A 23,509-nucleotide genomic window follows, 5' to 3' on the forward strand; every position below is an offset into this window, starting at 1 on the left:
CAATGACTGACTAAGAGAAGCTTTTTACCTGTATATCTCTTGACTTGTTGAGTAGAACTCAATAAGGCTATTCATACTTAGATTACACTGAATTGAAAATGGAACACAAAGCAAGGCTACAGAACAACTGCTGAGCAGTGAATAAATGGGCTATGCTCTTTATGAGCATAAGGCTGGTCTTTTTTTCACATCTTGAAGGATTAATGTTGGACAGATTCTTAGGCCATAATATTAAGTGCAAGAGATAGCGCTAAAATATTTTGATATTTATTTTGAGTGGAGGCCCTTGCTGTCTAGTTTCATGCCCTGAAGTTTTCTCTCGGTGCATTTGTAGTTCAGAACAGTAGATTTAATGCATTGATACACAACAAGCTTAACAGTGTAATAATGCAGTGCTAAGGCCCAATAGACGTATGCTGCAATATCCAACAGACCGTTGACTATTTCTATTTGATATTTTGTTATGTATTTTTATGTCTCATGGAGTTTGGGCTCATTTTTCCAAACCTAAACTCTTTCACTTTAAATTGAGCAAGAAATTACAAAGAAGTATTGAGGAGTGTTCATTCATTGCACTGAGATCAAAGTACACAGCAGCAGCTGTCCTTTTTGAAGAAGGTGGTTTGGAGACAGATTTTATTGAGAGAGGCCTGAGCAGCAACCTATTACAGCACTTCAAGAAATTGTTAAATTATTGAGTGCCCTCTCATCTTAAAACCTTTGCTGCGTTGCTGTAGTTAGCTCACTGTTCCATTATTTCTCCATAATTAGTAGTCTCTAATGCCTATATGTTTGTAGCACACACACACACGCTAAGATAAATTCTCCTTTCCTCCATCTCTGCATCTAATACAGGCTTGATCAGGCTCCCTTCCAATCACACCTTTGAGTTTTCCAGCCTTCCTTTCTCTGCTGTTCAGCATTGCGCCTGAAGGCCAAACAACACCTCATCTTCTTGCTCAGCGGGTTAACAGCAGTCTATTACATGATTGACTGCCTGTGATAATACGATGAACAGCACAAAAGCAGTATTGTGTACATTAGTACATTTGGGTGTCTTGTTTTACCCTCATCTTGCATTGAAAGGTCTGGATAGACTTCTTAATTCACAATGTCCCACAGAGCTCCTGCAGGTTTTGTTGTTCCTCTAAATAATTTTCCTCTCTAACTTAATTTGTTACACATCATAAAAAAACAGAAGACAACAGATTCACCTAATGCACAAACTGCGTACAGAATGGCACCAGGCACATAACTGCATAACACCACTTATGGGTGAGACAGGGAGAGCAGCCTAGCGTTGGGATGGACATGCAGAGCTGACACAAGCAGTTTAGGGCCTGCAGTGTAGAATGGCTCCTTTCATTACTTCATAACGAATAGAAACATTACGAAATAACAAAATAATCATTGTCACTTAAGTGATAAGACAGTTTATGTTATGTCAGTCAGATTCTACAGTTCCAGGGAATGTTCTTTTTTGTGGAATTAGATACTAATATTTGAAATGTTACTTGACATTTTGAGGTCGGTTTGGGAATTTATACTCCTATTTTTTTTTTTAAAAATTAATTGTAACTATGTGATTGTAGGTCAGTGCTCATAGTGGTACAGCTTTAGGATCATTTAGGTGATAACTTAGTCGGGATGCACCGATCTGACTTTTTCAGTCCTGATACTGAGCAGCGATCTGATAGCAGTGTATGCTATATGCCTCACTGTGTGGAAGAGACTGGGATCATTCTTTTATGTTTAAGACAACATCAGACTTGACTTTGTTTTCCTAATGATGCTTTCCCAACTTTGTAAAGCAAAATGTAATAAACATGTTTATTTGTTTGAAATTATACAATATAGTCATGAATTAATGAGTGAGTGATTCAAGTCATTTGTTTGCAGGAATGGGGTGTGTCTAAGGCAGTAAATATACCGCTGATTGGAGTTGCTAACATTTAGCTGCAATGATTCAACAACATTGGTCTGGACTACAATCCAGATATGACATTATCTAGATTGATATAATATGCATAGGCTAACAATAATATTACTGGGCGTAGCGTATGCACACACACACAGACACACGATGTTACTGTTTTGAAAGAGGACAGCTATAAGGATACATTCACTGAACTAAACAATATGGGATTTTCTGGATTGAGTCAAGTGAACATACCAAGAGGTGATGTTGACTGACCACAGCAGGTTCTCCGTCAGAGACGCAGAAACCTGAACAAATCCAAATTTCTAAGGCAACTGACAGTAACGCAGAGACCTTATATTTTTTACTGGAAGGCTCAGTGATGCCGGAGTGATGGCAACACGACCGAGAGAAGAAAGTAATCCTGATGTGAGCCTGAGGAGCAGAGCTACTGCTAACTGCCAGCCATTGCTAAATAATCAAACGGAACTCGACTTTTATTAGTTGCTTGTTTTGACATAACCACTAGTTGGGGGATTTTGTTAAATTCTATGCTGCATTGGATTTAATTAGCGGGGGTTTTTTGCCGTTACATTTTAGGCCACACGCCTTGCCTCCTAGCAAGATTAGCAACAATAGCTGGTGTTTTTGAGGCTACACGGGCTCCTCGGGACAGCTGCTATTTATGGAAGATAGTGTCCAAAATAACTTCACATAGTGTTATAAGTTAGCATACACTTTGTACTGTCTATTAAGTCTTGTGCTTCACAATGCAGAAACAACAGCAGCAACCCACCTCTGGCGGTAGAAAAGCATCTAATGGCACCATGGGCCCCGCCAGTGTGTCTTCCTTTCTAGATAATAGGTCGAGACGGAGATCGGCCACATTGTCACCAATACCCCATCCAGCTGTTTGAGTCAGTATTGGACCCGATATCGGATATCAGTATCGGATCAGTGCATCCCTATAACTTAGTAGTTCAGCTGATTGATTAGTTGGTTGGTCTGTTTGTTCTGTTTGTTCCAACACTTTGGTCCAGAGCAGGATTCCTCACAACAAATGGCCAGATTATAGTAGGTATATGGACATATATGGTCCCAAAGAGGATGATATCCAATTATTTGTTGCCCTGTTTTGCCAAAATGACACAGCCTAGCTGAAGTATTGTGTTTAGCTGTATGTTGGTGAAACAATGTCTTAAATTGAATCTGTTCCTTTGTTTCTGTCAATCTTTGGTGTTTGATTAGTTTTGTGTGAGCAAGAGAAATATAGTTACTAAAATTACTAAGTGTCTGTTTCCCCTGGAAAAGCACTTGCCAGAAACAAATCCTTTCTTTTGCAGCCTCGCTAGGGGAAAAAAGACCAAAAATAAGAGCTTAACTTGTTTTTGGCTGTTGGAATACATATTGCATCAGGTTGCACACCAGTACTGGATTTGTCATGTCATGCCTAACTGCACCAAACAGAATACTACAAGCTGCTGACCACCAGAGAGCGAGGAGATAGTCAATCGATTACAAAGAGCTTTAATGCCTTTCACTGCAGGCTTCACATCACACTGACAAAAAGTCCATAAGAGGGGTTATGTATAAACCATGTGTCTGCTGGAGGACAAATGTTTTCATAAGAGCTGTGGAAATCTTCTGCCTGTGCTTTTCCTGCCGTTTACATTTGATTTCAGTACCACTGATGTGCCACGAGGACCTTGTTGGTTCCAATTAAGTACCAATTTCTATTTATGCTTTCTGCTGTGCCCATCAGTCATTTAATTTTAGGCACCAGCTTCACACCCATCTGTCACACCCACACTGATCTTGGAGATGTGACACATTCAAGCTGGGGCACGGTGGAGCATCATAGCTCATGGATTAAGTCGACTCATCAGCGTGTGTGGGTGGAAATGGTATAAAGCGAGGAGTTCAATAAAATGATAACAAGTTCATTGATAAGTTGTCAGACCTTCAAATAACAAATAATATCCAGCTAATTAATGGATATTGACATTTAAAGTGGAGCAGGAGTTAAGGGACATGTCTCTGGCCTTAGCTGAGAGGATCAACTGCAGTAATTATGCCAACAAAGGGTATTCCTCTCATATGGCCAAATGAAGATGATGAATTGCAGTTTAACAGTCTGGCATTTTTCTCTTCTTGTATGCTATTCGTGGGATGATGCTGTCGGCTTGCCAGCATTTCAAAAACAATTGATTTTCTCTGGCACAGCCCTCAGAAGTCTGCCTGGAGGAGGACTTGTAAGTGCAAGCAGAGAAGAACACATTGATTGCTACTTCATTGTAAGAAGGAGGCTAATGTGAAATCAAATGTATTGACAGCTTGTTTCCAAAAGAACAGGGGGAAAAAAATGACATTTAAAACAATTAAGAGACATAAGTATCAAACCAGGTTTTCTTAAAGCTTTGTTCCTGAGAAAATGCAAGTTGATGAACAAGGACACCTTCAGAGAGCTTTTTTTTTCTTGGCTCTCCTTGTGCCAAGCTGCCTTGACAGATATTTCTGTCTAGTGAATAATACCACTTTTCCAGCCTTTTAATTAATTTTCCACCTTCCACACATGTATTTATTCCAGTCTCTTGGCAGTAATGGCAGATATTCATTTAGCCACATTTTGGAAGTGTCAGAGAGTGATGTATGGTATGCATTAATGTGCTGTGACAGCCCAGTGACTGACATGTTAATGAAATAAACTGTCATCTGTGGATGTTAAAGATCCTTGCAGATTAGATAATCTCAGTCACATAATAAGTTATTTGGTATTTCTAGACGGATTCTACTATTTTGTGCTATTCTACTAGTGTACACTCACATGTGCACGCTAACATTTAGATACCGATCAGATTCCGTTATCATTCCTCAGAGAGTGTGCAGTCATTTTGGAAGATGAGTAGGTCTTTCATTTGGACATAAACTGAGCCGGGCCCCTGTTTAAAGCCTCATTGATCTCTTACCAGTGTACATTCAGTATCTCGGCTGTGTAATCGACCACTCAAGCAGCTAGTCTATTGTGGCACTGATGGGGGACCTTTTTTGCCACAGATGCAGATTAATTTGTAGAACTTACCGTCTGTATTGCAGGGCCATGTTACATGCTTTACAACATGACCGTTATCTTTCCCTGCAGGTTTGTTTTTTTTTCTTGCTTCAGTTGACAACCTTTCCATCTGTTACTAACATGTGTCCTAGGTGATTGGACTGTAAACTGCACAGAGCAACAGGCCATAAAATCCAGGTGTAAATCCACCCAAGACACATTTTAGATCTGATCATCCAAAGCAGGATCTGTTAACGGATACATTTAGGCACATATATATATATATGTAGCAACAGGGAATACAGAAATGAACATTTGCATTAAACATTTGATCTGAAGGACAGTGAAGGAAGGAAGCAGTCTGTTTGGGAAGGAAAGAAAAGTCTGATTTCACCATATAGCCTATATCAAACAGAGCTGTTCTTGTGTATAAATGTGATTCAGTTACCTCATATACATACACAACTCACATATAAAATGCAAAGTGGAAGGGCTTTGATTGATGATTGATGTCATGATGCGCGGTTCAGCTCATAAAGGCTTGGGTCACGTGCACAACACCGACACCTTCATCTCACTCACTGAGGTGAAAAACTGCCACCAGTGCATTCGGATGAACTCAGGCAAAACAAATAACTCCGCAGCAGGGGAAATGTGCAACAAGCAGCATCAATGTTTGGAGTTGACATACAGGCAGCAGGAAAGGGACTGTGGGAACTGTGTTGACTTCTCAGGTGTAGGATGTGCTGGGAATCTGGATAATGTGTTTCTACAATTCTGAAAAATATATTATATGATTGGTGGAAAACTACTTTATATTGCAGGTTAAATGGCAGCCTGCTCAGCCGTGCGGTGACTCAGGAGAGTTTGAACATATAACCAAGAGAAAATATTCATACAGATGTGTTTTTAACTACCAAGCATCAGCACTGACCCCGTGCCTGGCTCTGTTATGAGGGCTGGGTGCCAGGTAGTTTGTTAGCCTGGATGCCAGCAGTGGGAGGCTTGCGCAAGGCTCCACGGAGCCCAACGAGGGAGAACTCGGCATGTGAGACGTTGCACGCGGTGGGCAGGATCCTCTGGAGCCGCAGGACTGGACTGCAGGAGCCGCCAAACATTCAATACACATGCATCGAAGTGCAAAACAAGAATGGCCTAACCTCATGAAAAAAAGAAAAAAAACATGAACATAGCGTTGTTGTGGTGGTTGTTTGGCATCTACTGCGGTTGGCATGTCTATAGCGCTGTGTTGCAATGTTGCAGGTTTAGCGATACCCCTATCTGTAAGTTTCTGTACTGCCCAAAGGTTCTTTTTCAACTGCATTAACATCTAGAAAAAACAGTTGAAATGTTACAGTGCAGGACACAATTCCTCTGAGGTCAAAAAAAAGGAATATTTGTTCACAAGCAGTGTTTTCAAAGACTGAATGCTGCTGTTTCTGAGATTTATGAATGACAATCAATACCAATTTACACACAAGTCTTCCAGCAGCTTATGTCTACATTGACAGCTAATCTTTGGCTAATGGCGCACCTAGAGTGGCTGGAGAACATTGGATTAATGGTTCCACCTCTTTAAGACCTAAGTCTCCCAGACACTTGTTAATTTAGCAAACAGCAATGAACTAACATCACCATGTATCCTTATCCAAGTATTAGCACAGAGGAAAATCACACCCTAAAATAATTGACTTGCCTCAGTTGAGAAAAATACATTTCCCTGTTCTGTGTGCCACCAGCTCACTGAGCCCAAGCCATTTTCTTTTCCATTCCATCTTTGTCTTTATTCTGGCAGGTTCCAGTGACAGATGTGAGGGGAAAAAAAGATAAACGTTTGCGGAGGCTGATTGTAAAATGCCATCTCTGAAGTAGAGCCATGGCCAGAGTCACACTCTCTCTTTTGTGTGTAATGGCCCCCGTGATGATGCATTTGGACAGATTTTTTTTTTTTCTACTTGAGAGGAGACCCTTTTCATGCTTAACTGCACAGTGCATACTAATGGCCGTGCAGTTACAAATGCGTTGGCGTGTGTGTATGTGTGTGTGTCTTTGCACCACGGGGCCTGTGGACTTATGGACAGAGCCCTGTTGAGATCTCTACCTGCAGCTTTGAACCTTTGATCCCCTCTCTCTTCTCTGATCCTTCTTTCAAACCGAGCCAACCCACCGCTGTTTCCATTTCCATCTGTTTTCATTCCTGCACTCTCAGATAAGCTTTGCTCAATAACTGCACTGCTTCAGTTCTTTTTTACACGAATTGTTTACATGAGCCTGAATGCCAAACTATAATCCATAATCACATGCTTTTGCAATATTTAGAAAACTGGCATGTATCATAATAGCTAATACCAAACAATTTGCTTTGCTCACAGCACCTTGGTTATCCCCAGGCCCAGCTATGTAGTGCAGGATGCAGTTACATCTTTTCCAGGTCAAATGATATTGAAATACTAATTAAAGTCTCCATAGCTGTGTCTCAGTATGATGTCATCCCCCCTGCCTTTGCCTGTGGAACTAACTGCTCTAGATGCTCAGTAGGAGGCTTCATGTGGACCGAAACGACTTTAGATGAGAGTCACTCAGGTCCATTAGAAGGAGATCTCAGTTTGCCATGTTATGTACTCATTCAGCATCCACTGTGAAAATGGTTCTGGGCCATCTACTTCCTGTTTGATCACTGATGGAAACATTTGGCTTTTGGAAGTGGTATTTGATATTTTACCCAGTTAGAGCTGAGGCATATAGTCCATCTAGAACCAGTTTAATATAGTCTTGTAGTTTTAGCTTTCAGTTGTTGTAAACTTCAGGGCTCCTGGCTCAATAAGTTAGAGAGAGGAGGATTCCAGAGCGTCTTCTTTAATGAGTTGACCTAGAATATGTTTAAAAATAAATGCATGACAAAAGATTATTTTACTGTCCATCAGTCTATAGAGCCCTATAAGGATGCTACAGATCCCAGGTTTGAAACACTAATCAGCATGATTACAGAGTGATTTGATCTACAGTGATTTTCAATGCACCAACGTACACATGCGTGTAAAAGTCGGCCTCACATATTGCCTGTAAAATGCATTTTCTATGATAGAGCATGAAGGCACAGCCTGTACCTAGTTTTAACATTTACATGGCTGGAATATTAAGCATGAAAGCCCAGGCTTAGGAGGAAGAAGCGAGGATGACAGTAATACTGTATTTGAAAGACATGAATCCTGTGACAAATGCTCTTCCTGGGAATTCCTGACAAGGTTTGGTGGAATAGTGAAGGGAGAGCTGCAAGTGCATGTCTGTCTAGAGCTGTGTGCTGCTGTGTGTTTATGTTTAAGTGTGAAAATGCTTGTAACTAATGGTTTAGGACTGCCATTCATTCCCTTGTTCTGCATATGAGATTGTTGCTATTTATGCCATCACTAAGGACAAATCTGTACATGCTTTATGCATGATGCAAGGGTGAATAATACATTAACATCTGTATGTGTTAGTGCTCTGGCTATTCTTTTGATGCTTGTAGCAGAAGTAAACTATTACTTTCAGCTACAGAAACCATTCAAATATCAAAATATTCAGCTCTTTAAGGACATTTATTCTATGACTTTCTAGCTTATTCCAGTGATTTTATACAATTTTAAAAATATTAAAATTTAAAATGGAAAGTATGGGAGGAATGTTTGAAAGTTAATATCTCAAAAACTAAAAGTGCTAAAGTATTCATACTTCATGGACAGAGGTTCCATGTGGAAATACTTAACATTTTAAAACATGGTACCAATAGCGCCACCATGGGGTCAGTTATTATGTGTTTTCCATTTTGGCTAATAACTCATGAACTGTGAGGCATATCAAAACAATATTTGCACATTGTGTTCCTTGGATGATGCCGATTTGACTGATATAGGCCACGCCCATTTGCACCTGGAAAAATTTTCCCCTGGAAATTTGGATTTTTTGGTAAACACATTTTTTGCTTCTGTTGGCACATATTTCATGTTTTGGGGTATCACTTACCATTTGTCTGTAATTGGTTACCAAAATTTTGAAATGTGTATATATATGTAAACTTTGTCAGTACAGGATTAAAAGATAAATTGCAGACTTAAATCCAGCTGCCTGACTAGAGGTTAGTGGTGTAAAAGAACATAGTTGATCCATGATCTGTATGGGTCACCCCCCCCCGGTCCGACTTCCCCATCTGAACTGCAGCTCAATTGCAGAATTTAAGCAAACTAACTGCTGCAGCTACAAGTCATGGATAGACAGCGTGTCGCTAACAGGGTTTTGAAGAGCAACGACCAAACCAGCACCTAACGGGTCCAAAGTCACATTTGCAAGTGTGTTTTTTATGCTGTTTAAAGGTGCAATGTGTAAGAATTGGCCACCTGATCCAAACAAATAGGGGGCAGCATATCACCAGAGAGCACAGCCCCACCCCTTCCACCCCATTATCACTCACTGAATATAGCGTAAAGTGTACTTTTTTACACTTTAGCTTGTTTTTGTTTTCTATTCTCTTAGCTCTTTAATGACTGTTTTTAATTGATTTAAATGTCCTTTTATTTATGTGTTTCTTTTGCACTTTGTCTCAATGCTTTTATGTTTTATGTAAAGCACGTTGAATTGCCTTGTTGCTGAAATGTGCTATATAAATAAGCTTGCCTTGCCTACCGTGAAGCTGTGCTAGTGCGTCGTCAAGATATCAAAATTTTATGGAGACATTAAAGCCAGCAGTAAATTACTAAAGAGCTGCACAAATCAGTTCATCGTATCATGCAGCTGAGATGGTCAGCTGTCTCCCCGATCAGTGGCTGTTACAGCAGCTGTGTCTCTGACAACATCAGCGCAACTTGCCAAATAGGCATTATTTGGATAAATTGACCACATATTGGCAATCTAAATGGCCTGAAAAAATACAAAAATGACATATTGACAGTCCTACAGTGATAAATACAGCAGCTTTCAGCCTGGCCACCATTGCTGCTGGTGGCTCTGGGTAGCGCTGTAGCCGCTGTAGCCCTGGGTAGCGTGTCGGACTGAGGGCAGACTGGATGCTACAGTGACTCACTATTGCCCCTGTGGTACAAACTGGTATTACGAGACAGGACGGACCAAGGCTAGCTGGTTAGCTTGCCAACTTCACTAGTTATCTCTGCAACACAATACATATAGGTCTTTGACATATCATCAAAACTGTTATTTCTTCTCATTCTGTTGATGATTTTAGTTAATTTTTGAATGTTTGAAACTAAAATTCTGGCTGCCTCATACACATTGCACCTTTTTAATGTGCTGCAGCTAATTAGCTATCTAACTGCTAACTGATATTAGCAGGGCACTCTTCCACGGTGGATGTTTGTTTGGTGGCTCATTCAACAAGCTAAGCTGCAGGACAAGATATGTGTTCATGTGTGTTATGTTATCAAGTTTTGATGATGTGGACACAGGCTAGAAGGTATTATGCCTCATATTGCACTTCAATTTAACAATTGTGTATTGAATATTTAATATATTTTAAGATTTTATTTAAACATTGGACATCTTGAATATTTTCATTTAATACGAGAATACAAGAAGTTCCTTCTTTTAAGTGTTTTACAGAATAAATGGAAAGCAAAGTTTTATATATATATATATATATAGATAGATAGATAGATTTTTTTTTTTTTTTTTGGCTGATCCGAAAAATGATGTGATCAGTGATTCTGAAACGTGAGTTTTGTGATCCATTGCACCCCTACTAGAGGTTAAGTACACATTTCATGTCGGTGCTTTAAGTAGAGCTTGCTTATGTTTACCTGCTAATGCCCACAGTGTGTTAAGAGGAGATAGTTTTGACTGGGGGGGTTTGGTTCACTTGACTTATCGGGAATAACTGAGGACACCCACAAGGCTCTTTTAGGCATTCATTAGCTTGGTGGCTACTGTGGGGCGCTACCAGCTGGAGGGCCTTAAGAAGAGGAGGAAATCCTTTGTAATTAATTTCAGATGCCCAGTCTACTGAAGTCTGTCACACTGATGTCCAGTGCACACATTACTTAGTTACATACATACACTGAACTAAACAGCTGATGCTGAGAGGAGTCAACAGACAGACTCCATATGGAAACACTACTAGAAGCTGACACACGCTATCTTGTCATTAATTGAAACGGCGTGCTGTCACTTAATTTGTGACCCTGCGGTTCATTTGCTCACACCGCTGTGTTAGAATCATATATGAATCATCTGGTAACTTATGTTCAGTGCTAACATCATAATATGAGCCACACCTCAATGTGACTAATAAACAGTAAATGGATACTGTGTGCATAGGTGCATGGTGGTCTGTAAGTTAGACATTACAGAAAATATGGATATGACAGAAATACTATAGGACACTATACACAATACTACAGGAGTATAGTGGTAAACTGTATTAGCAGGTTATATTTTCTTAATGCAGAGCTATTCAGCAGGAAAACATCTCAACTGTTTCACTCTTTTTCACAAAGGCCTTCACTCCACTGTAATTTCTAATGAAGGGGGAAAAAAGTCAAAATGGAATTAAAATAAATATTGGATCATATTGTGGTCAAACATTTATAAATCAGATACTGATAATACCTGGACCTCAGTGCAGAAATGAATCACAGAAGATAAGTTAGAATGATACAGAGATATGGATAATCAGGTTTCCATATCATATCTTGAATATGATTAGGGATAAGTCATAACATGGACTAATGTGCATCTAAAGCTGCTAACTGACAGACTATATGATTTTTATGAAATATTATGATGAAAAGATGAATCCAAAACAGCATATCTATATATGCACAAATATGTGTTACTATGTCTCTGAGAGAATATAAGAAAGACAGACTATATAAGAAGAATGAAAAATATACATCATGGTGTGAGAGAGAAAAAAAATCTGTGTGTTTGTGTGTTTGTGCATAACTGTGTGCAGCAGAGACGGCTATGCTCCAGAATGCCAGATGGATCCGGAGCTCTCTACCCCAAAACGAAAACATCGGCTTGTATTGTTTTCAGTGAGTGCTATTCGGCTCATGTGCCTTCTGGTGTAGGGAAAAGAGAAAAGAAAGCAGGATCCCACAACATTACATCCACAAACAGCACATCTCAAGTAAAAAAAAGCCACTGTGGATAAATGTTTGCCTTACGGCCAAAATACACCGAGCATGGAATAATCAACTGAAGCACATCCGTTATAATTAACCGAAGCTGCTACACTGACCATCAGATCATTGCGCTGCTCACTGACCACGGATCATCACGCTGGTCATCTCTTATTTTAATGCAGCTGGTCTTTTTTTTTTCTCTACACGTGGCTACAAGGCCCTCCAACAGGTAAAAACTACATGGAACTGTGTTTTTTTTTTTGAAAAAAGGAGCACAAGCTGTTTGAAAATGATTAAAATAAATACCTCATTGTGCCAGAGGCGATACGACGCAGCAGTGCAACTTTGTGGGGTTTCTTTTTACATTGCATATTAAAATAAATAAATCAAATCAATGTGTACCATGATCCTGTAGTTAAATAATTCAGTAGCAGTTTATATAGGCTACGCTTCCAAACTCTGCATACCCAACTGCATTAGCACTTGGCAAAACTCAATATGCATGCAGTGATGGAGACGGAGTGTAGCACGTAGAAAACGCCGCTCCGCCCCGCCTACATGACGCATCATTTACGTGCCTCATGTATATCAACTATAAGGAGGGCTTTATGCATCTTTACATTGTTTATGTAGATGGTAAGTGGTATTTTCTCACTTTTTGACAACATCTTTTAGTGCTCTGTAATGTTTAATTAATAGACAGAAATTTAATTGGCAACTATTTTGATAATCTACTATTTGTTTAAGCATTTTTATAAGTAAAAATACTAAAAGTTCATTGTTTCCAGCTTCTGAGAGGTGAATATTTGCTGGTTTTCTTAGTGTTCTATGATATCAAACTGAATATCTTTGGGATTTGGGTTGTTGGTCAGACAGAACAAGCAATTTGACTGTGTCAATTTGGGCTTGGGGCTTCCTTTTTTTTTTTTTTTTTTTTTACTACTTTCTGGACTATTTTCTGGATCAAAGAATTAATCTGACTGAAAGTAATCGTTGGTTGCAGCCTTAGTTTATTACAAGCAAATCACAATTGCTGTAATATGATATGTACTGTTATACATATCAATTATTGTGTGGTGTGGGATTTTAGTTAGTAACGATATACTCTCTAAAGCAACTGTATAAGCTTGAGCTGACTGTAGCTTCAGATACTTCGATTGGTGATTGATGACAGAAGCAAACATAATAGTGATTGTGACATTATCATTATTTTATGATAGAAGAAGAATTATTTCGTCAACTAAAGGTAACATTTTTTTCCTCATGATCAGGAAATGATTACTTTGTGGTCACAGGAAGTGACAGCTTCAAACGTTTAGGTCATGAAGTAATGCTCATGAAAATAACAACAAGAGAAGTAATATCACAAAAAAACCTATCCAGGTTTTCATATGAGAGTAACAAACATTTATTTATGTGAAAATATCAAATTTTGTTTGACTGAGAAACCCTTTCATACAATTAAAAAAAAAAAAAAAAAAAAAAAAAAAAAAAAAGTATCACAACATTAGAAAATTTCTTCAAAATCATAACAGCAGAGGAATCATGTATAAACTACATTTTGGCATGGCTAGGAATTAGCATGATTGTAATGAACTGTGCGCTACAGGCAAAAATGGAAATGTTTATTCTCAACTAAATAAGCTAGAGCTAATTAGTAAACATGGAAAAAGCAGCCAGCCAAATCAATGATATATTCCAGACTGTGAGCATATTTGATGAAAGCAGAACATTTCATTTTAGTTGATTCTTAGGTGAAACTCGTGTGTTAAGCAGCCACTTCCCCTGCTCTTTCATCTGCTGTATTGCTTTGGACACACTGTTAAGCCTTGCCTGAGCCTCCTGGCACTTCTCATTACAGCTTAGGCAGGTCGGGGTAGCAGAGCTATTGATGGACTGTCTATATGACCCCTTGGGGCTCCGGTGTATCACTCACCTGAACCTCTACATACTTCCATCTCTATGGCTTCAGTCCCTAGGCAGCGTGTTTTCATTTAACATGTGCAGGAGTTTTGTAAATGGGAGGTTTACACTGAGACAAAAGGTGCTCTTATGTAAATGCCAGCGTGGTCTTTGTTGGTTCAGTACATCCCAGGGTGTGCGTGAAGCATATACACACACACACATACACAAGCTGACACGCATTAACACACACACACACTAGCAAGGCAGGCTTTCAGGATGGATTTAGTTTTGCCAGCTAATAGCAGGGTATCAGCTGCACTGTACAAGCTGTGAGTGGAAGCAACCCGTAGGCTATCCACACAGGCCTTATCACTCAGCAAGCAGACCCCATGATAAGGTATTATGTTTTTCACAATAGTCTGCTGTGTTTTCTCCTGTTTGTGCAGTTTCCTCGTAACGCGTGCTGTAATAACCCAAGGCTGCCAATTACACAGACGGAGTGTGTTAGTGGTGCTTAAGCCTCTTTCGTCATATCCGTGGGCTTTAAAACGCTGCTGGTGATTCAGCAGTCTGAGTGACAGCGAGTGATTTCCAGAAGCCTGGATGTCTAGGCCCGCTCTAGATTTCCACTCTGTGAATTTAAGAGCACAGTTATCCTCAGCCCTCTTCATTTATCTGCTCTGTGGGATCATTTCTGGTTGAACTCTGATCCTCTCCGTGTATCAGAATGCAGTAGTCTTCTCCATCATATCGATCTCTTTCATTCAGAGGTGTGGGGGAGAGCTTTGCATCCAGCATCTTGAAAGAAATCTGATGATTTAAAAAAGGAACTGAATATTGTAATTCCTTTCTCGTGCACAGGCTTGTGCATGTACTGGCATTATTGGATTCCTTCTTATGAGTTTTTCCCCTCCATATTATAAGGTATGTAGGCACAGGGAAGTCAAAACATTGTGTGCCATTCTGAATGAAAGTGATTTATGTGGTTCATTCAGTTTTACCCACACACTCGCACACACACACGCACACATGTGCACATTTATTTGACATACAATTCATACTCTCCAATCACACTGTGTGAAAAAAACACAGGTGGTTAAAATCTGCGGTATGTTTTTCATTTTAGACCACTTTGTCGTCAAATGTCGACATTCAGTTGCTGTGTCGTCGCTGCTGTTTTGTCTGTTTCAGTTTGGAGGTGCTAATGCTGCCCTGCCCATCTCAGCTCTGAGGTGAAACAATCAGCGTAAGCTTTCTGTACGGCAGGTTAGCGCTGCTGAAGATTGGCTTGCAGAAATATGTTGTTGCTGTTGTTATGTGAGGCAGCAAAACAATCAGCTGTGGAGAGATTCACACAGATCAACCATCAGTCTGTCAGTGGTGTTTTTTATATACTGTAGCTTATGGCCTTCTTGAGTGATGAAAATATATTCATATGACATTTCACAACAGAATAACTTAGAGCTTGTCTAGCTTCTTCCTTGATGTGTCAGATGGATTAGTCTTACAGGAAAAACAGCAAATTAATGGAGTTGACAATAACAGCAGAGAAATATTATGATTATAACAAAAGTGTTAAAGTGATATTTTAAGATAAACTGCTTCTATTTCAGCATGTCATAGCTTATTGATTGTAAAATGTTCTTTACATATCAAAGATCCATGATGCTACCAGCTAGTTGAGATCACATTCAGATAAGTTATAATTACTATATAGAATGAGTAATTGTTATTGTGCCTTTCTTTCTTTTTAAACACCGCACAAAAGAAATTAGTCTTGTCAGTAAAAAGGTTTTTTCAGGCAGTCAATAAACAGACTGAAGGTTGATTTGATGATCCTCCACCACACTGGTGATTTGTTGGCTGACAGTCTTTCCCACTTTCAACAGGAGACAAAGCATCAGTTAAATGGATCAATCCACTTGGTTGTTCCAACTCCTGTGTTGTCTTCAGCTATTAATCCAGGCCCGTCCACATGCTTCAGCCTTACTGGATTTACCAGACGAGCAAACCTGCCGGCAGCCTCAAGGACGACATTTCTCGAGATGTGTACTCGTCTTCACAATCCGTTGTCAAGTGGAAACCAGAAATGCCTGGTTTGACTCAGGTCTGTACATAATTCACATCAGCGTGTCAGTACTGATTATGAATATTTCCACCATATGCCTCCTCGCAAACATCACATTCACGGCAGCCCTGCTTTATGTTAAATATTTGACATCTTTTAAAAAAACATGTGCTTAATCTGTGTCCATGTAACCTCATGTTCCCCACAGAGTGGAAAGTGTTTGGTTCTGTGCCCTCGAGGCACTTGACATTAGATAAGTCAGCTGGCACAGCTCCACATGCAGTGAAAGTGATTTACTGCTGGCTCTACAGCCTGAAAAAAAAAAAAAAAAAAAAAAAAAAAAAATTTACAGTAGAGCACATATACAGTACAGTGTCGGCATAAATGCACCGTCGCTCATCACGTCTCCCGTGGTCTGTACATTAGAGTACAGTGTCACAGTGGAGTGCTTCTCTCTGTGGTGGCCCAGTTCTCAGTGCTGCACAAATGGCGTTGTAACTGCAGTGCTGGGAACGGGGGGGGGTTGGTTGGGGCTCCTGCTTGTCAACAGCTCTTCGGTGTCTGCGGGGCCATTGGCATCCCGACTCTCCCACAGGGCTCAGGCTTCAGCTCGACACTGGAGACTCGTGCTGTCTATCTTCGCGGCTGTCTCCCTCACTGCCACTCAGCCGTCTCTCTCCCTCCTCTGAGCTGCCTCTCCCCCAGAAGAACTCCGGTGAAATGAAGCATTGATTGCCCCTGTGCAGATGTAGCATAATACATAATGATATTGCTTTGCACACCCTCCCTCCCCCCATTCAACAAAGATTAGACAACCCAATATAGGCTATTTGGCCAATATTAGGCTTTTAGATTACTTTTGGAAATAACATTTGGATTCTTTGATTATATATAATCTTTGGTCCTAGTCAGCCACCAGACACTGTCTGATCACGAGCAAGTCAAACCAAAACAACGGCTCTATATCAGATGCCCCGTTTCCACTGGTTTCAGTTATCTAGCAAGCTTTAGCTGTGTTCTTGTGTGACGAACCATTTGCACCGTGGCCTCACAGCATGGCGACTGACCTACAATATCATGGTCCTGCTTGGGAGCAGGGCCAAACTGTGGGTTAGCGTACTGGTTCTTGGCAGATTGACCAAAATGTAAATTTCAAACAGTGGAGGAACTGGGCAAAGAGGAACCAGAGGAAAGATTAAATCTAAAGGCTCACACATCCAGCCCTGGTTGGCTGTCTTCATTCTCTGCTCTATTAGTTCCATTACTGATTAGAAAACTCCTGCTGCTGCTGATAAATTATTGAACATCTCTGTTTCCTGGTGTAATTTTAACCTCAGGCAAGCATTGACAGATATTCAACCTATTGGATGTTTGTGTGATGGAAACTATGAGAGACATTATTGTTGTTGCACTGAACTGAGATTTATTCTACATTATTATTAGATTTGATGACAAAATTAATTAACTGTATTTTTTCTTTGGCTTCCATGACAAATTTTATCTGAATACTGTACACTGCTTTACAGTTGCACAGTTAGCTTGTTTCTTGCTTTCATTGTAGCCAATTTAGAAATTCCTGAGCTTAATTTCCACAATTCCACCACAAATTTGGTAATGGCTCAGTTTTAAGTCAGATATAAGGAGCATTAAAAAGGGAATAAATGATGAAATGTACTAATGAAAACGAATTTAAAATAACTTGTCATACCAGTAATCAATATCAGGATTAAACGAGTGTTAATATTTTTTATAAAAGTTGCTATTTTTAGCGTGTAATGGACCGTGAACATTTGGTGGATAGTACCATTCAACAAGATAATGATCTTAATTATTGTATTTGCATCAAATTGTTATTACAGTTTCATTTGCTTTTCTGTTCATTAGAAGTGATAAAGTGTTTGCCGTGGTGCGCTGCTGAATGCCAGCCAACAGTTTGGTTAAATAGCTTGCTTCAGAGTGGTCCAGTGAGAGGGAATATAGCTCCCCAGGACATGTCTAGAAATTTGTTAATGATATGCACTGTGGAAAGAAGCACACATACACCTACACATCTTCACAGACTGCAAATACTCGCATAGAGTTTATCGCATGCCAAGTAAACAGTTTAGAAATGAAAATTTAATTACAACAGTACAAATGCACTTCATTTTTAAGCTCCATTTCATACCGAGTCGACAGCAAGACACAGCAAGATAAACAAAGTAGTTTGACAGTGAATCACGGCTTTGTCTTTTTAATTTTATACCAGCACAGATCAAGGGTACTAATGATTTTTTTTTTCTTCGAGCATGAGCTCCTGTATGCACCTAAGTTGCATTTCTGAAACAGTGATCAAGTTGTGCATGTTATGTGGAGAGCCACAGATAAGTGCTGCAGGCCAGTTGTTTTACACCGTGTAGGAAACAGTGAAGTCACAGGCTTTCAGTAAATGAAACCCCATATTGCTAATTCCATTAAAACCGCTGATGATGCACATATTGTTCCTTTAAGTTTAATGATTTATGTCATGTGTGATATCTCAAAAGCTGATTACACAGACATATAAAGGCACTTATTTTGGTGAATTAAGTGAGCCACAAAAAAACTTTAGATACAGCATATAACCAATGGTACAGTAGATGTATTTGTTCTATGACTAAACTCTAGTGTTAAGGGTCATCACTTAAAGCAATAAATGACTTGGAATGGTTTGACTTTTTCACACTTCACAGCTCCACGGACGTAGGTGGCTGATGATTCATAGTTGCCATAGAAGAAGAAAAAAAAAGAAAACTGAGTCAACTTAAAGTCTGTAATAATTATTTATATCACTAGACTGAATATGTTGTATGTGTACTTCACATCCTCATGGCATTTTGAGCGGTCTTATTTAGGTGTAGAGTACACTGTTCTCCAGCTTACTCTGAGGCTTAGTCACCAAATTAGCCTCAAGTCACCATTCTGCAGCTTCAGAGCTGTGATAATGTCTATGTGATGGTAGGAATTTTGGGTTTTGAGCTGTGGCTACAGCAGTGGGGAGATTACAGCTGTAAAAGTCAACCGGGCTTGTCCAGAGGCTGTGTAGCAAGAGCGGGATGATTTGAAGCATTATATTGAAGTTTTATTACTCTGACCCACAGAAGTCAAGACTTGACTTGAGTAGTTGTTGAGCAAGGTTTTCTTTTCCTCCGGAGCATTTTGCTGCAACCACATCATACTTTTGGTCTGTGATTGCATGAAAGCGCTGGTGGAATGGTTCAGAGAAGTGTTAAGAAAACAATCTGGCAAAGTCTTGTCTGAGTATAGCCATAATTACTGTGTAATTATTCTCTTTCTCTACCATCTGTAAGCCAGGGATATGTAATGATATCTTTGGAGATGGTGTTAGGACTGAAATAAACCAGGGAAAGCACTCAGCAGGGTTCTTTTTATCAGAGGGGTAGCCTAGTCTGGAGAGAGTTGTCAAGAGGTCCTCCTTCCAAAACAGAGCTGTTTATTATGATCATAATTTAGGTTTTTAAAATGTGATTTAATATGGATCCTCAAATTGATAAATTATGTATTACTGCTGCCATGAAGACCGCTGGTTTCAAACCAGTGTTGTGTTTGGAGCATCCCAAAGGCTTGGCAGGACGAGGTGCACAGTGAGCAGCCATAATATTGTGGGTTCATAGCTGGCTGAGGTTATGAGTGGTAGGCTATCTGCTCTCTCCTCTCTTTACTCTCTACATTGCATTCGGTCCAGTAAAGCAAAATGCCTTTAAAACACAACATGACAGAATAACTTTTTGATACAACTGTCTTCTCTTAGGTTTATCTCAGAAAAACATTCCCCTCAAGTCAAGTCAGTTTTATTTATATAGCGCCAAATCACAACAGAAGTTATCTCAGGGCACTTTTCATATAGAGCAGGTCTAGACTGTACTCTTAATTTTACAGAGACCCAACATTCCCCCATGGACAAGCACTTGGCGACAGAGGCAAGGAAAAACTCCCCTTTATCAGGAATAAACCTCGAGCAGAACTGGGCTCTAGGTGGGCGGCCATCTCCGCAGTCAAAAGGCAGACATGGTTTCAAACGGAAGACCTTTTGTCTGCTTGGCAAGCTCGATAAGGATCACACTACATGAACCAGCAAGCATTGAGTCACCCTCACCCTCCTCTTTGTCTGAAACGTAAGCCTCTCATCCTGTTGTCAGCTGAGACTAAAGTTTGTACATTTGCATGCTGATTAGGACTGGGAGTGACTGAGACTGAGGGTGGTGCGCAAACGTGTGTGTGTGCATGTGTGTGTAGGGAGATTGTAATTGGGTGTGAGTGTTGGCCAGATTGAAAGCCCCACTGAGCAATTAGTTCAGCAGCGAGTTGCACTGTTAGACAATTTTCATTAGCTGTCATGGAATTTAGCGAATAAGATTAAAAAACCTGTTTTTATTTCAATCAACAGTCAATCATGAATTAAAGAGCACACAGTTTATCTAGAGCTGAACGCAGTTACCAATGTTATCTTTGGAAATGTACCACACAGGAAATGTTTTTGCAGATTGTGTTGATTCAGCACAAGAGCATCTTAGTGGCTGTTTCAATGATAAGAAATGAGATGTTATGAAATCAAACAGGCCATGGCAAGGCAAGTTTATTTCTATGGCACCTTTCAACAAGAATGCAATTCATAGTATTTTACATACAACATAAAAATGATGAAGAAACAAAATGCAATATAAAAAACTATTTAAAAGGAGTGAAATGAAATATACATTAAGATAGAATAAAACAGATGAAACAGGAGAAAGAAATGACAGTGCAGTATGAGATATGGATACATAGTCCCAGATTTAATTCAGTAAAAGGCAGTGGCAAACAGAAAAGTCTTGATTTAAAAGATCTGAGAGTTGTAGCAGATCTCAAGTTTTCTGGGAGTTTGTTCAGATATATGATGCATAAAAACTGAACGGTGTTTCTCTATGTTTAGTTTTGACTCTGGGGACAGTAATAATCAATACCAAAGAAAGTAATCAGTGAAAAAAAATCAACAATGAACAGGTTACACCTCAGCCAGCCTACAGACACACAAACATGCAAAATGGAACTGATACAAGCTGCAATTACAGGCTTATTCACCACAGTCATTACAGCTTCCACATCCGTGCCCTTTTATGTTTTATTAAAACAATTTTTCAAAAAGTCTTGTTGGTAATGGATGGGATGTACTATACTCGTTAACTCACTGCAACAGCCTCGATTCGAAAGTTCAAAAGCACGTCTTCGGTGTATAAAACCACTGAGTAGCTGAAACCTTGGTGGACTGTCAGACGACAACAAGAAAGTCAGACGAGGGAACGCAGATGGGTTTAGCTCACTGCTCAGACACCCTGTCCAACCCTCAGTTTATCTACTGTGGATGATGTTATAATTCTACTGATACGAAAACCCCACGGGAGATTTTCTTCTTGGGTGTTCACAAGCCTAAACTCCCGAGCACCCGCACAATCTGCCCCTGCATGTACAAGTTGGTGTGCTTGGATGAAATGAAGTACAGTCATGATGTCTGGAGCTCTCTACCATGTTTTGTATCATCCTACATTGCGTATTTAATAAAGCCAAAGATACATTGAAGAAAAGGAATTCAGCATCTGTGGTGACATTTCAACAACAGACAGACACATTCCTGACTTTATACAAATGATTAGACTGTAACAAGTCAGATGTTGTCATATGAGGATCTATAATAATTACAACAAGTATTTAAGCTTTCATCATGTATCTTTATTGGAATTGTTATTAGAACTGCTTCACTTTTTTCTGGGTTTGATTAAGTTCATTGGTAAGATGAATAGAGTGAAGGTTAAGTTGGCTTTCAATGGGCTTATCTCTTAGCAACTGATTTTAGATGTATGAATTACAAGATACTGAGAAAATCAATACGACCACAAAAACACTGAAGAACAAAGACTAAACTGCAAATACTGGATAGGTCTGCTCGCTGCCTACAGCTCAACAGCACCTCAAATCATTTCAGAATGATCTGATTGTTTCCTCTGATGGATTCATCTCAAAATCTCTCTAAACATAAGTTTTCTGAAATGTGATTTTAAGACTTTGTCCTCCCTTCAAGTAGTCGATGAGCTGACATTTACAAGCTTTATCATATACTGTTTTATCTGTCAGCTTTTCACAGAAAGGGATATTATTGAATATTACAAGCAAAGAAATTAGCCTGCTTCAGTATAGTTTATTACCTTAAAATTACATGTACTGCTTCTTCCTCATCCAGCATCTATTGGTCATAGGTACACAGCAGATGAATGTGAAAACAGTCTCTTATTATTCTGCATAGTGAACCTCAAACATCCAACTGAAGTAACGACAAGCAAAACACATGTTTTAAAGGACTTAAAGAGACAATAATGGCTCGGATCCAGATCCTCTTTTAGAGTATCTTGTGCCATAATTGTCTGCTTTATTTCTAAATTTGAGAATTATGGATTTGAGCAGTTGTTCTACGACACCAGTGTTGTCATTTCTATAGAAATAAACCATTTTTCAAGCAGTTTACACCAAAGTGACAGTCCTGTTTGGCAGTTGAAAGCTAAAAAGTACATATGTGAGGATCCACTGTGACAGGCCAGTAAAGTCTGAATTGCAGCTACAAATGGCTGCCCTCTGAAAACTCAGCTCCTTTGTTTGTGTTATGGCTATCCATGTGTCCTTATGCTTCAATGCGTCTCTTGCTCAGTTTATACCAAAATCCAAGACAGTTTATTTTTGTATTCAGCTCTCAGTTTGGCATTAAGCACAGAGCAAAGTGCCGTTGAGTGACATGGGAAGAGTAATTCATATTTGAAGAGTCATATTGAGTGAGAACTCTTGAATGATTATGCTTAGCAGAGCTTTGCATGAGAGGGTGAGCTGTACAGACCTGTCACTCCACAGGCAAGCTGGGAGGATCACTTCTTTGCACAGATTTTTAAAACAGATGAAACAAACCTTTTTTTTCAAACCATACATCTCCATTTACAGGACACATTATGAGACTTCTCCAGACACTGCCATTGACTTTAAAAAAAAAGTATTTTCTTTTTGCAGGTTGTTTTGTGTCTGTCAGTGTCTCTGTGGCTGCTCACAAATTTGTCAGCATATTGTACAACTGTGTGTGTATGTACACACTTTGAGGTGACGTTGTGAATGTCAAATCCAGCAAAGCCGGAGCCTGAAAGCCTGAGTTGTTGAATTTGCCTCTTGTCATAGCCGGGTCTTTCATCTCTGGGTGTCAAGAAAGAGCTGCTTTGCAAGGGAAATGGGGTTTTGGCAGACAGATCTGTAAAATATAATCAGAGACGCCAGAGTTGGAACTAGTTAGCTTGCCTACAGTCTGCCAGCCCACATTCTGTATGCTGTCACCATCATAAATATTTTGTACGCCTCTCACAATATTGAAGAAAGCAGTAGAAATACAGCACTGCTGCCTATTGTCGTTT

The 23,509-nt window shown here is 39.6% G+C and overlaps 1 protein-coding gene across 22 annotated transcripts in view; it reads left to right on the plus strand.

Moving 5' to 3' along the window:
• Window positions 1-23,509, plus strand: part of auts2a (activator of transcription and developmental regulator AUTS2 a) — a 480,371-nt gene that overhangs the window by 165,367 nt on the left and 291,495 nt on the right. The window contains exon 1 of one of the 22 annotated variants that reach the window (XM_042430302.1): window positions 15,900-16,091. The exons of the other annotated variants lie outside the window; for them this stretch is intronic. Coding sequence (XP_042286236.1) covers window positions 15,960-16,091 — 132 coding nt within the window. The 5' untranslated portion in view covers window positions 15,900-15,959. Of the gene's footprint in view, window positions 1-15,899; window positions 16,092-23,509 lie in introns of those variants that run through there. 22 annotated transcript variants of the gene reach the window in all.

The sequence above is a fragment of the Thunnus maccoyii genome, chromosome 13 (assembly GCF_910596095.1).
Source record: "Thunnus maccoyii chromosome 13, fThuMac1.1, whole genome shotgun sequence".
NCBI lineage: Eukaryota > Metazoa > Chordata > Actinopteri > Scombriformes > Scombridae > Thunnus > Thunnus maccoyii.